This window comes from Ciconia boyciana, chromosome 7 (assembly GCF_034638445.1).
Source record: "Ciconia boyciana chromosome 7, ASM3463844v1, whole genome shotgun sequence".
In the NCBI taxonomy this organism is placed as follows: domain Eukaryota; kingdom Metazoa; phylum Chordata; class Aves; order Ciconiiformes; family Ciconiidae; genus Ciconia; species Ciconia boyciana.
In genome coordinates, this window is record NC_132940.1 from 40,902,181 (window position 1) to 40,915,579 (window position 13,399).

Here is a 13,399-nt window from a genome sequence, read left to right on the forward strand (position 1 = left end):
AAGATTCTTTTTCTACTTCTCTCTTCAAAAAGAGATTTATACTTCAGTATAACACTTCAAGAACTTATTTTTATTTAATTGCATATTTTAATGGTAAAAGCCATTCATCACCCATGTCTACATCCTGACTAACTTGCAGCCAGAAGCGGAGGCTTTGTGCGACAGAGCCTCCATCTTCTGGACGCATCAAGGTTATTTACACACTTCATGTATTCAATATAAGAAAAGAAGATATAAAACCCTTTAAAGCCACAGTGCAGAATTAACGCCCCATAACATACTACTCCACAGTATTTTCCTAGCAATACCCAAGGAGATTTTTCTTCCTCAAGGGTTTTTGACTCTTTTGATAAAAAGATGTAGCAGATGCACACAGAAAGATTTATCCAAGAGAGATTTGTTTGTTATCCCCCCCAAAGCAAAACTCAAGGTTTTTGAGCAGTTAAATCAGCAGCTATGTTTATAGCAAAAGGTGCAAATTAATACCTACAGTTGCTATGCCCAGACATAGCTAATATAGAGACACCCTTAAGCAAGAGTAGTAGAAGAAGAGAGAACAATTCAAACTTTATCAAATCACACAATACTGCTTAACAAGCCTTATCTACCTTGCTAGAGAAATTCAAACCATACTTACATTAACAATGCTTCCCATTATTGACTTACTGGTGAATCAGAGAAGTTTGAAAAAAAAAAACAAAACAAACCTCATCAACCAAACAAACACCCCCTAAATTATGGACATAGTGAAAGAAAACAGCACTTCTAAATTACTTCGATCAAGTAAAGTTCTGACTGTAGATTATTTATGTGGATAAAGACAGAGTTCAGAAGTGTAGCTTCTCAATATCTGCTCCAGTTAAGATTTAAATGTCTAGTGTATATGTAAGCTACTCTTTTGCCACAGTTTGGTGTGGAAGATCAATGCATAAACCCTATTTGCTACTGGTTAGGCTAGAAACTATTTAATCCAATGAGGAACAAACTTACAATAGGAAAAAATAAACATAGTCAATGTAGAGATTCTTCTATATAAATGAACTTTCAATACTAGAACACTTTCTAAATTCATGTCTGATGTACTTGCTCACACAACTGAAAATTAATTAGAAATACACTTGCTTTTAACTGGAATCACATAGCCATCTCTTCCAGGAATATAAATTTTCTGGCCTTTCTCTTGAATTACAAGCCATGCAAATGCCTGTATAAGATTATGAAGATATATATACATTGCTCAATGACCACATTTAAGCTTCTTTAGTAAACAGCCTTCACATATACCATTTAGTGCTGTTCAATAAAAGCATGTGTTCATCTTCTCTATCAATACATTTTTCAGTACAGGAAATTCAAGTTCACATACATCAATCCCACACAAAGCCTTTCAAAGAGCAAGGGTTCAGTATAAGATTTTCCCCGATTACAGGAAGAGTCAAGCTCCCCATGGCAATGACAATTCAGTAGAAGTACATGTCACCAGAGAGCTTCAGTTTTGAAAACTAAGCTCTCCAAAGGTCTAAAATCCCTTGGCATTTCTTTCCTACTTCATATCACCTGCCTTCAGAATATCAGCAAGCTTTCCTTGCAAAAGCAGCACTTCAACCAACAGTTCTACGTCAGTATTTTCATCTTACTGTACAGAAAGCTTGGCAGCTGTGGTTCATTATATTAGTCAAGAGTCTACAAAAGATATTATTAGAAATAGTTGGTTTATTTATTAGGCTTAAATTTGCTGAGGAGACCAAGATATTTGCATCCAACAGTAGAAAGAGATGGCAAAACATGGTTTGATGACTGAATCAATTATGAATTTACCTCCAAACTGTTTAATTCAGGAACAGTGCAAACATCGCAGAATGAACATACTATATTAACACTTATTCAGTCTGTAGTCCTCCTACTTGCCAATTTGGGCAGTCTATAATTTTTATTGTGATATAATCATAAAATTTCACTAGTCTCTGCAAAGAAGTTTAATGGTTTGCTTACAAACTCGCCCTAATAGGAAGAAAGGCATTTTCAAAGTTAACTGGTGATTTTTACTGGGGTTGGGGGAAGGAGGACAATGGTAGGAAGCACGACTGCTCATCATGATCACACAATTTAACTGCAGTGATAGCTACCGAGTGAACTTCAGCATTGTGGGCGGAGTCTAGAGGATTGCTGAGATCAAGTTTCATAATGACCCGAACCCAACCTAAAACTGCTGACACAAAAAAAGCAGTCCTGCCTTGACCCCAATTGTGTGTTCCTGTCCTACATTACCCCTCCTTTAAGCCAACATGAACATCTGGTGACCACATTGGCCATCCACCTAAGAAACTGCTGTGTTAAGGCACCCTTTTTGCTAACGTTAGTCAAAACCCAGAGCAGCTCCTCAGCTAACTTACTATGGAATTCCAGGAATGCCTCTACTGACACAGGAGAAAAAACAAATGACAAGAAGCAGGGGAAGTTACCACTTCGGGCTGCAATGCCAGTTTAGATGACTGCAAATTTATACCGGACAGGGTAGAGCTGCACCATTACACAGTCCTCAGGCTGCAAGTCAAGCACTTGCATCAGCTGGAGCTGTGGCACTACTTACCCAACTCAAAATGCAGCTCCTGCCAGACTCAAATTTGCAGATGAATACTCATACATCCACGGTAAAATACAAATCAGTATGCTGCCAAAATTTCACAATGAACATGAAAACTACAGCAAACCCATAAAATACTAGAGACTCCTTGTTAACCAGCCTCTGGCTTCCCTTTAAAAGAAAGGACACATTAATATATTCTTTTGTATCATGTTTCTTTTGGATTTGGGAAAGTGATTTAAAGGAACCCTCAAATGTTTAAACCCAAGAAACATGGATTATTTCAAGTATCTCTGTGCTCATCTTGAAGTGTGTGAAACACTAATATACAGAACTGATCAGTGTCAACACATCTATACTTCTAGTTGCAAAATTGCTTTTGGCCTGTCCTGCCACACTGTTCAACTCAGGGGTACTCACTTTTGGGCAAAGTTACAGGTAAGTGACTAAGAGCAATCTAAATTCAAGCTTCATGACCAACTGCCTTAAATTAAAACTTGGTACTGAATAGATATCTTAAACATTTAGAGATGTATTTTATAAAGAGCTGATATATCTGCCATATTAACTAAGAACAGAGCATATTGCCGCTCAACATGTGGTTACAGTCACTCAGTGCAGCTTAAGTCAATGCTATGGCAGACAGATAGTTACCATCACCTCCTCTTTCCCTACTGCCTCACCAGTTCCAGAACCAGTGTTTCTAAGACACAGCCCAAACAGAAAATGGAGCCAGATTAAAACCAAATAAACATCGTACCTCGGCTCACAGAAAGGGTCCCCCTGTAGAGCTACCTGCACCATTATATGAATGCAGGTACCAAGAGAAGACAGGCAGCAGAATGTTATGATTTTAATTATTTAAAAGGACAAAAATTCTAGGTTACACCAAATTTACAACTCCACTGATAACATTTTCAAAGCTTCAAAAGTTAACAGAATTTATTTTTTTGACCAGCACATTTCATTATGGTGAAGACTAATTAAATAACAGCAATGAGCTCAAGACAAGCATGTTGTTGTTCTTTGTACCAAAACTAACTAATTAAAAGTAAACAGAAAACAAGAAGTGTTCCAATTTAACAACAGTGTATGGGATAGAATCCTATTTAAATGAAAAATGAAATTGAAGATAAACTTCGAACTCCTTTTTTGATAGAAAAAAATGTACCAGGGTTACTTGTTGCAGTATATAAGTGCCCAGAGAGGAAGAGGTGTTTTCATTTGTGTCTGAAGAATGTGAAAAATTGCTTATACTTTTTATATTCTGTATATGTGTAAGAACACTTCCATGTAATTGTTTGAAACAACACTTGTGTACAACACAGTATCAAGGTTAGTCAACAGTAAAGTTTAATACTGTAGAGCAAATCTTTCTTCCTACAACTGAGAGAAATTGTGATAAAAGCAATGGCTTGTGAAACTGCTTAGAATTGAATCCCCAATTCCTGATAACTTACTTCACTGCAACTTACTCAGCACAATTCATTATTATTACACTTGGTACATTTTTCAATCCTTAAAGTATATTTACATGGATTTTCAGCATTAAAGATTATCCCATATTGTGGAAGTTGGCACTTATTCTTCCTGTTCAACAAGGTATCTTAATGAACAGGGGTTGGGTTTTCTTTTTTTTCCCCTCAAGTGAAAACGAGGTACATAGCTTCCTAGATAAACTGGCATCTGTTTATCATGACCATTCTTGCTACACAGATTCATACTTCTTCCATTTTATAATTTGGTGCAGAGATAAAACAGGAACAATACCAGTTAGCTTAGTTTCAAAGTGTAAAATAATTTGGTCTCTAGTATCCCTCCACATTGAGAGAATGCCTCACAAATTGTAACTGTGATCACCCTAGGCAAATAAGAAGGAACTATACCAAAAAAGTAAAATGGCTCAAGGGAAAGTATCAAGTCAGTAGTAGATTTAAACTTGTATATTCTGACTTGTGCTTAAGCTATTAAATAGTACTATAGTTTTCGTGTTTCTTTCTGGGTTAGCTTTTTGTTTGGTTTTGTTTTTTCTTCTTTAAATCAAGTCCCCTTTAGACAAGGGGAAGAAGCTTGAAATAAAACCTTTCAAAATAAGCAAACAACGAAGGGCTAGAATATTTATCCACTTTTCTAATTACAACCTCCACAAAAACGCAGGCTTCTACTATCCTATAACACATTCAGGCCTTACCTTTTCCCACCATAAACTTTAATCTACATTACCACAAACTGAAGAACGATTTTAACCAGTTCACATCACCATGCATGCACTGTCTTTATACTAAACGTGTTATCAAAAGCAATATTGCACAACAGAAGAGAAACTAGCTTAATTTCTTTCCTGGTAAATATATACTTCATATCACATTTCAAGTTTCCCAACAGAATGATTGGTACACCCAGCCTGAATGCGGAGAGCAGGTTGAACCAGAAATCACATTCTGTTAAATGCTGAGTAGTTTCTTTAAATACTAGTGAGCAAGAATGGATTGCTGGTAAGTTTAGCACCATTTTAAAAATATGGGATCCTGGATGCTCTAAACTGAAGCTAAATTAATAATAACAAAATACAAACAACAAAGAACTATTTAGCTATCAAAAAGTTTACTTCTCTGCTCTTACTTTCAGAGATTCTCTATGATAAGAGGACTAAGGTTATTTTAAGGTTTTAATCTTTTGAATGACCTTTACCATATCCCCTCCCCACCATTAAGCTCTAACAATGTGCAGTTTAACTGAGGTTTACTTGTCAATGACATTTCTTCATTAACTATACTAACCAAACCTGCATATCTGTATTTTTACTTTGTATAAAACTTTCAATAACAAACTGATACAATATCAGGAATGAAAATAGAGCAAATAAAGAACAAATTCTGTAAAATTCACAAACACACTACAGATAAAATTTCCAGCTTGTTTTTACAACCTTCCTGCACAAAGATAAGAGTAGTTTTCTAAATTGTAAGTTAGAGTAACATCTGGGCAAGGTTAAATTATTTTCATTTCCAGCATTAGTGAACCAATCATGGAAATTCCCTGGATATCAGCCCTGTGGCTAGCAGATGCAAAAAGTAAAATATTTTGCATAGAATCATCTCAGTAAAAAGTAAAACTGTATTCCTTCCACATTCCTACTCAGCCCAAAGTCTTCTCCACAATATTTTTTTTCAGGTGAGTCAGAAGACTAAGACATCTGCTAGGGATGGGAACAAAACAGAAGCTTTCTCATCCCCTCCTCAGATCAAGGCCTCTCTTTGCTGCAGCAAAAAAGGCAGTTCTAGTACCTCTATCTCAAGTGCAATTTAGGATCACTACATTATTACTTCCTGTGCTAACCTCTGCTGCTAACAGGAATACAAAACTGATAAGAAATTTTCAATTCCAACAGTCCAGTCTAATGTTTACTGCTGCAAGGATTCAATGGAGGACCAACACTTCAGGTAGCAGGGAAAGACTTTAACTGTTTATAGTGACTGACATTTAAGTTAAAAGGTTTTAGCAGCTTTAGGAGTATTAAGTTAAATGTACACTAGTTACTAGCACCTAACATTCTCTGCAGCTCAAAGAGATTTGTTTTTTTCCCCGTCTTTCAATATTTATCTCTCAAAATTGATGCTTTTAATATAATCTGGTAGTTCCATCCACTTCTGAAACAGTCAAATGCAGCAAGGTTGTGTAAACCTTACCTTCTAAACTGTAGAGTAGTTGGGCAGACAACTCCAAAAATGCTAATAGCAAAGCAATTAAAGACATGCCAGATTTTTCTTATCATGCTGAGTGTTTAAATGAAAAATCTTTTAACTACCTTTTCAGATCTTCCCATTAGAAATACTACAGCACAACTGAACAAGATGTTAAGAACCAAATTTTGAAATATGTTTTATGATTATATATTCTTATATTAAAGATGATGGCAGAATATTGCAGCAAACCGTTGAGAAGTAAAAGTCAACTTAACTGATAAAGAATTCAAGAAGAGGGAACCCCAAAGTATTTTGACACAATATGGTTGCATACTATAAACTCTCTGACAAATATACATGTAGTGCTGCCTTTCTTCAAGGAAGGATAGAACAGTTTGACATAGGAAAAGCATAGAAGAATAAACATGTGCTGCAAGGAGAAGGATGAGGGACTAACATCCACATAGGAAAAAAGATTCCCAAATACTACTCACAAATTGCTGTTAAGGATATAATGAGGTACAAAACCAGCACAGTACAGAAGTACTTACCTATGACAACTTTGGTAAAGCAAACAGATAGGCTCAAATGAGTACTAGTATTTCAAAACACTGTATTTCAAACCATACAGCTACCTACTCATAACAAGGAAGCTAACAGTCAGCAAGAGAGAAATAACATCCATCTTCAAGAACACACAAAGTTTAATGAGTTCTCTCTAACGGAAAAAATACTGAGTATTTTTTCGAATTTAACAGGTCACCTAAGTTTGCTACCCATGTCATAATCGTAGACTGGTGCATCTCAATCAGTGGAATGTGCCACCATATCGTCATTAAATCCATCCACCCTTCCAGAATAAGTGCCTGCTACGCACGGCTGTATCTACCCGTAATGGCCAGGGCTTCCCAAACCGTATCTTCAAGTAGTCACAACCCGATCTCTGCTCAAATCCAAGGCGGAGAGAATAACGATAATATTATTTAAAAAAAAAAAAAAAAAGTAGAAAGAGACAGAATTGAGAGAGCCAGGCGAGGCCACATCCAGGCACCTATGCAGCAGCCAGGAAAGGGGACTACCTGCCTGCTCTCAGACCCAGCTTTTGCCACCACCTCAGCCCTCCAGCACACCCCACCCCGTGGGCCCGGCGCCGCGGAGCTTGGCCGTGCGCTCAGCTCATCCACAGACGAGATATGGGCCCCGCACTCCCGACGGCACCCCAGCCCCGGCAGCCCCGCGGCTCCTCACTGCTGCAACCGCCCCCGGCCGCTGGCGGGCCACGCCGGGGCTCGGCCTCTTCCCAGCCCTGGCCGCACCGCTTCTGGGCCGCGGCCTAAAAATGGCGGAGGCAGTTGCACTTCCCCGGCTGCTCACCCCCGCGCCCGCCCCGTCAGCGGCCCAGTTCCGACCCTTACTCACCGTCCAGCCGGTCTCTCGTACCCCGACTCCGCGCCCTGTCACCTCGCCACTCGCGTCGTCCCTCCGGCCCCGGAAGCCGCCGCCGCCGCCTCACGAGCCCCCACCACGGCCGGCCGCCATCTTCCTTCCCCCACCAGCGACCGGGCGGCGCACGCGCCCTACGTCAACACGCTCGGCGGCGCGAGAGGCGGCCCCAGCGCCCGCGGGGGCACAGCGGCTGGACGACTGCGGCCAGTGCGCAGGCGTGCAGGGCAGGGCGCGTGCTGCTTCCGCGAGCCTCCCGCCGTGCCGCGACCTGCGCCTGCGCTGCCGGAAGCCCGCCTCCCCCCTGACCCTTCCCCTCGTAGGTGGAGGCGCGAAGAGGCGTGCGCATGCGCACTGAGAGGCGGGGAGGCGGCAGCGGGGGTCGGAGGGGCTTCGCTGTGGTGGGTCGCGTCCGGTGTCCCTCTCGCATTTTGTTGGGGAAAAGGATGACCAAAATTCAACCCATGAACCCGCCGTGGCGGGGAAGCTGCGCCCCCGGGGCCCCCCAGGCCTGTGCTTTGACGACGCTGTGGGTAACGGGGCCTCTGCTGCCGTGTCTGCGGGCTTCAGCCTCTCCAAATGGGTAGTACCGGCAGCTGGACAAAATACTGCTTTCATGCTGCATCGCCTTGAACGTCTTGCATAGCTCTGCATTTCTGTACCACTTCATGTTGATATTCTATGTGTTCACCAAACAGCCAGGCGCTACAACAGAATCGCACCTCGTGCAATTCCCTTGGACCCCTTCCCTTCCTCTTCCCCATCCTGACTACCAGGTTTCAAAACACAACACTCAAGAACAACTAATCTCAATGCTCATAATTATCTATTTGTGGCGGATGGTGCAAATCTCCTGAGATCACTTTCAGATTGCTAAGTCTCTTACACTCCTCGGGAGTCTTATGTTCGCTTACAAAGGTATCAACAAGCAGTAATGCCTCCCAATTATAATTATTATGTCCTTTTACCCAGAAGTGTAGGTAAAGAGGTCTAGAGTGTTGGGTTTTTTTAATAAAAATGAGCTCTCATTATGATATGAGAGCCAATGTATTTAAAAGATGACAATGTCTTAAAGCTGCTTGAACAGAAACATTTCACAGGGCAAACCAAGTTACAGTGGGAACAGCTACTGGAAAGCATATCCCATATCAAAAGGGGCCACTGAGCTTTATAAAATAAAGATTCACGATACTACCTTGCTTTTATCTTTGTTCTTTTGTTATAATTATTCTGATCCGGTTAAAGTTACTGTGGTTAATTAGAAAGGCATGTCTGGTTTATTGGCTTGCAGGAGACGTAGCACAGAAATAAATGCTATTTGCAGTGAGACAACGTGCCTCAGCTGAGGTAGCCCAACCAGTTGTCATAAACCAGCTTAGCTTTCCAGCATAGCAGCAACATTAAGTTTCCAGTAAGAGCCGAAATAATATATTTCTCTCCCTTTTGCAACATCAGTGAAACTATTGCTTATCATCATAAGCAGCGCCTTGACTTAACACATCTGTCCTCCTCTTTGTCCCAGCTGTTCCGTCCTGCAAAATTTTCCTTCTTCCAGGTGTGTTGGTGAAATTATTTAAGATTTGCGAAGCCTGGCTAAGAAGTTTATCCTAACTAAAAGAACATTCCTTTCAACTAAAAGCTAACAGTCTGTGATTGTTGTCGACTCCCCACTTCCACGCTAAGATACAGGGTGTAGCACTCCCATAGGCTCCACCAAGAGCCATCCCTCCATGGAGTCATGTTATTTACTGTTTGATTCCTTCTTAGAATTGTGGCATGTAGATTTGAATCCTTCTTAGAATCTTAGAAAAGTAGCTAGCAAGCTACTTAAGGAGTCCATCCCTCCCAGGATGGACGCCTGGCTTTGTTAACATTGAAATGATTGTTTTTCCTCACCTTTTTCTTTTCTGAAACAGCATATAGGTTGGGTCTCTGCGATCACTTGGCAGACAACAGGGGAGCAGAGAGGGAGATGCTGCCCAAATGTTCTCTCACTATGGTCAAGGTTAACAACACCTCTGTTTGACCTGTCCTAAATTGTACTTGCGTTATTACACACTTGGAGTCCCCAGATCCCCAACACAGGTTAATAATCGCAGGATCTGTTTATCAAAAAGGTCCTCACTAATAAAATCATAATATGCACCTAATGTTTATAAAACACATGACCTTAATTAGAAATATCTTTTAATTTACACTAAACAATAATAGAAAGTTATTGAAGCTGTAAAAATCCAGTCCTGATCAAACAATAAAAAAACAAGAAAAAAACCACCACAGAATTTGATGCCGCCCATCACTAAACCTTCCGAGAGTCAAGAACAATTTTCTCCATCTCTTTTAGAAGTTCACAAGAAAAAAAGTCACACCTACATTTCTGCTAAAAAACAGAAACGTTGAAAATTCCCAAATCGGGGAGAGGGATTTGGAAGAAAGAAGTACTTGAGCCACTGGTAAAAGGCTTTTCAGGTTCTTTGGCTCTCACAATACAGGTGTCCTTACCAACATACATGTGGAACAAACCAAAAGGACTAGACTGATCTCCACTCTGAATGCACCTGTGTATGACACAGCACCGGAGTACCCTGTATCCACAACTCCCCTTGCTCAGCCGGGAGCTGGATTGGTCCAGAGGGCTGAGAAACAGTCAAAGTTTCCAGGTTTTTCTGTTCAGATAGAGGCGTTGAGGGTTAACCTTAATACTGGAAGCTGCGTTTAGTCTGAATGTCATCAAGAATCTGCTGTAATTCTTCATCTTCAAATCGGCCCTCCAGGCTGCAAGATAAGAACAGTGAGGGTACATTAAAGGGCTGCAAGATAAGAACAGTGAGGGTACATTTAAAGGGTTTAGAAATAATCTCCCCCGTGGATTCATTTCAGACAGCCATAATTCCTTCCCGTCAGTCTCAACACCGTCATCACCCACCTGTATGGTACCACCAGGAACCGTCCGTAACATTACTGTACAAATACCACTCTAACCCCTGTGCAGTGCCTCCTCTTTAAATGACAAAACTCCATCCTTCCCAGAACTTCCTGCTGAATAATTTCAAAACGTTTTATCAAAAAGGCAAGGCAGGTGCAGGTTTAAATAGACCTCTAAATGAAGTCCATGTAGCCTCATGCTTATAAGCCAGTCCAGTCTTGCTATGAAATCTTAGCATACATCAAGAAACTGTAATTCAGATGAGTGTTTCATTCTCTCCTCTATCTCAGGCCATGAGGCAATAAATCAAGACATGAAGAAGTTACTGCTCCCCTGTACATTATCCACAAAACTGTTCATAGGAGCAATGTCATTTGCTCCAACAGAAAAAAAACCCAAAAACCAACCAACCACAGCTGGGTGGGCTAAGAAACCCCAATTTAAGCTGTTTACGCTTAATCCAGTAAGCGTCAGAAGTGTCATCAGGGACATGTACAAAGATTGCCTCACTGTCAGATCAATGGGTAGGTGAAGAAAGACCGAGACCAAAAGTTTTTCCATCAACAGAGCTGGATTGAAGAGAGCACATCTACCCATAGCTCGCTTTAGATTACAAGAAAGTTTAAAGCAGTCCTTTTATGATATATAAATGCTCACCTAGGAATCAAAGCTTTCGCTTCCTCAGCTGTCTCAGGACACAAGTTAGCCAAACATGCCAGTTCAAATTTATGGAGCTTCTTCTGGAGCAGCAAACTGTAAGGAAAGCAGTAACTTGGTGAAATTACAAGCAAGCTAGAATTACAGAATTATAGTACAAATCAGTACAGAATTACAGAATTATAGTACAAATCAGTACAAACCACCACTAAACTGTAATTTCATAAAGCAACAGCAATATTACACACCAAATTCTCCAGTATAGTCTTATACCCTAACTTTTCCACTCACCTACGGACACTGGCAATGGTTTCACGGTTTTTGAAGCGGCTGAAGCGTGCTGTGTAGTTCAAGGTTTTCATGAAGACTTCTGAAAGCTCCTGCTCATCTTCTGCACTCTCATTCTGTTGCTTACGATGCTCAAGAAGCATATGTACTTCTGAATTTAGAAGAGTTTCCGCAGTTTCAAATTCTACATTTGAATGAGTGAACATCAGCATAAAAAAGGTAAAGGATAGATGAAAAAGTCCACTCACAGAAGTTTTCTATGTAAGTTTAGCTTTGGGCAATAAGGAAATGAACGGTGTGTTTCACTATAATTGTGCAAGCCCTTTTGCCAATGATTGTGCATTGATTGGGCATGATTTCATACTGAAAATGCTGATAAAAATTACACCATTTTGAGTAAGAATCAAATTTGTTTGTCTTTTTGACCATATATTTTACAGTTGCAGCCCTAACTTTCTGATCTGCCATATTTTTGCAGTATGTTTTCTTCACTCATTTTCAGCAGAACTTAAGTAATATATGACTTGTTTTAAAAAAAAATATTTAGAACTGCAATATTCAAAAGTGATGTCTATGGTCTTTGGAAGCCTCTGAGGAGTTCTTAAAGTAAATGTGGATGCTGCTGAATATTTTAAAAAAAGCTTCATTTACTGGAAAGGTTAATTTACCCACAACATTATTATTAATGGAAAAAAAGTTTTAATTAATCTTAATAGATTTTTTCCCCCTTTTTAGCCAACTCTCCTTGTTTTTGTTCATCAGCATAATCATCACTGTATTTATTCCAATAACAAGAAGGTCTTTCAACATCAGCAGTATGAGCTGTTCAAAGCAGCAGGATCAGAGATGGTATCCCGGGGTGCCCTTCAGCACTGTTTTATAAAAGCAGTCAGCTACAGGGCTGTGCTAGAAAGGGACTGGCAACCTTTATTTTGCATGGAGCGGTAAAGTAACTTGGGCTGAACATGGGTAGGCTATAGATTTTAGCGTAAAAAACAGCCAAAAAAGTCTTTCAGGAGTATGCTTTTTGTTAAAAAAGGCAGCACGATCCCCCCCCCCCTTTTTTTTTTTTTCTCCTCTTCCAGGGCAGCTCTGAGGAATTAATACAGCTCTGGAATTTATACTGAATAGTTTTCTGAAAAAAAATACACAGACGGTTAATGTTCCTAGTTACAACTCAGGCTCTGGACAGCTGTTTTCCAAAAATGCTGCACTATCCTACTGCCAAGAAACATCGATTAAAAAGTAATGGCTACATCAAAAATCAAGAATCTTCTTGCTATAACCTCAAAGAAGAATTATTTATTCCCGTTCACACACGTAATGCTCCACATAAGTAAGAACAGCCATATTTTAGCAATCATAGGTTTCTTAAATACATATATTATTTATTATCCCTGATTTTTAATACCTGGGGCTCTATAACTGGTGTACCTGTGACTGGTGGGGCGGTCCGGCGCCTGAGCAGCGCTCCAGTCCAAGGAGCCGCTCGGCGAGGCCGGCGCCGTGGGGAAGGGAGAGCCCGTTCCCTCAGAGGCGCCCGCGGGCTCCGGGCGCTGCCCAGCGGCCGCCGCCAGCCTCCAACCACCGCCCGGCCCGGCCCGGCGCCCACGGCCCCCTCGCCGCCCCCGCTCGGGCGGCCGCCCCGCGGCGCACACCTTTGGGGAAGACGAGCTGCGAAGCGTCCTCCTCCACGTCCGCCGCTCGCGGGTCGCTGCCGCCCGCCGCCATCGCCTCAGCCGGCACCGGAAGCCCCGCCGCCCGGAAGCGCGACGGCTCCTCAGCCCCGCCGCCCGCGCGGGGGAGCCGCCCGGC

At 41.2% G+C, this 13,399-nt stretch overlaps 2 protein-coding genes across 8 annotated transcripts in view; both read right to left on the minus strand.

Annotated features, from left to right (window-relative positions):
- The window catches only part of WDR33 (WD repeat domain 33), a 71,705-nt gene extending 63,770 nt beyond the window's left edge, over positions 1 to 7,935 (minus strand). For 4 of the 7 annotated variants that reach the window (XM_072866421.1, XM_072866416.1, XM_072866419.1 and 1 more), the window contains exon 1: positions 7,690 to 7,933. The gene's annotated coding sequence lies outside the window, so the exon portion shown is untranslated. Of the gene's footprint in view, positions 1 to 7,689 lie in introns of all 7 variants that reach the window. The other 3 variants (XM_072866420.1, XM_072866418.1, XM_072866415.1) reach the window with 2 other exon arrangements.
- Positions 7,936 to 10,167: 2,232 nt separating this feature from the next.
- On the minus strand, positions 10,168 to 13,399 carry POLR2D (RNA polymerase II subunit D). The gene is made up of 4 exons (XM_072868728.1): positions 13,243 to 13,399; positions 11,588 to 11,768; positions 11,297 to 11,392; positions 10,168 to 10,488 (listed from the first exon to the last, which is right to left on the minus strand). The coding sequence occupies exons 1-4, from the start codon at positions 13,313 to 13,315 to the stop codon at positions 10,410 to 10,412; spliced, it is 429 nt and encodes a 142-aa protein (XP_072724829.1). The 5' UTR covers positions 13,316 to 13,399; the 3' UTR covers positions 10,168 to 10,409.

What these genes read in the sequence shown, in the direction of transcription:
- POLR2D (XM_072868728.1), bottom strand. Translation starts at nt 13,315, where the DNA reads ATGGCGGCGGGCGGCAGCGACCCGCGAGCGGCGGACGTGGAGGAGGAC. An exon ending in GCAGCTCGTCTTCCCCAAAG is followed by an intron (nt 11,769 to 13,242) that starts GTGTGCGCCGCG and finishes ATTCAAATGTAG; the next exon opens with AATTTGAAACTGCGGAAACT. An exon ending in GCGAAAGCTTTGATTCCTAG is followed by an intron (nt 10,489 to 11,296) that starts GTGAGCATTTAT and finishes CTTATCTTGCAG; the next exon opens with CCTGGAGGGCCGATTTGAAG.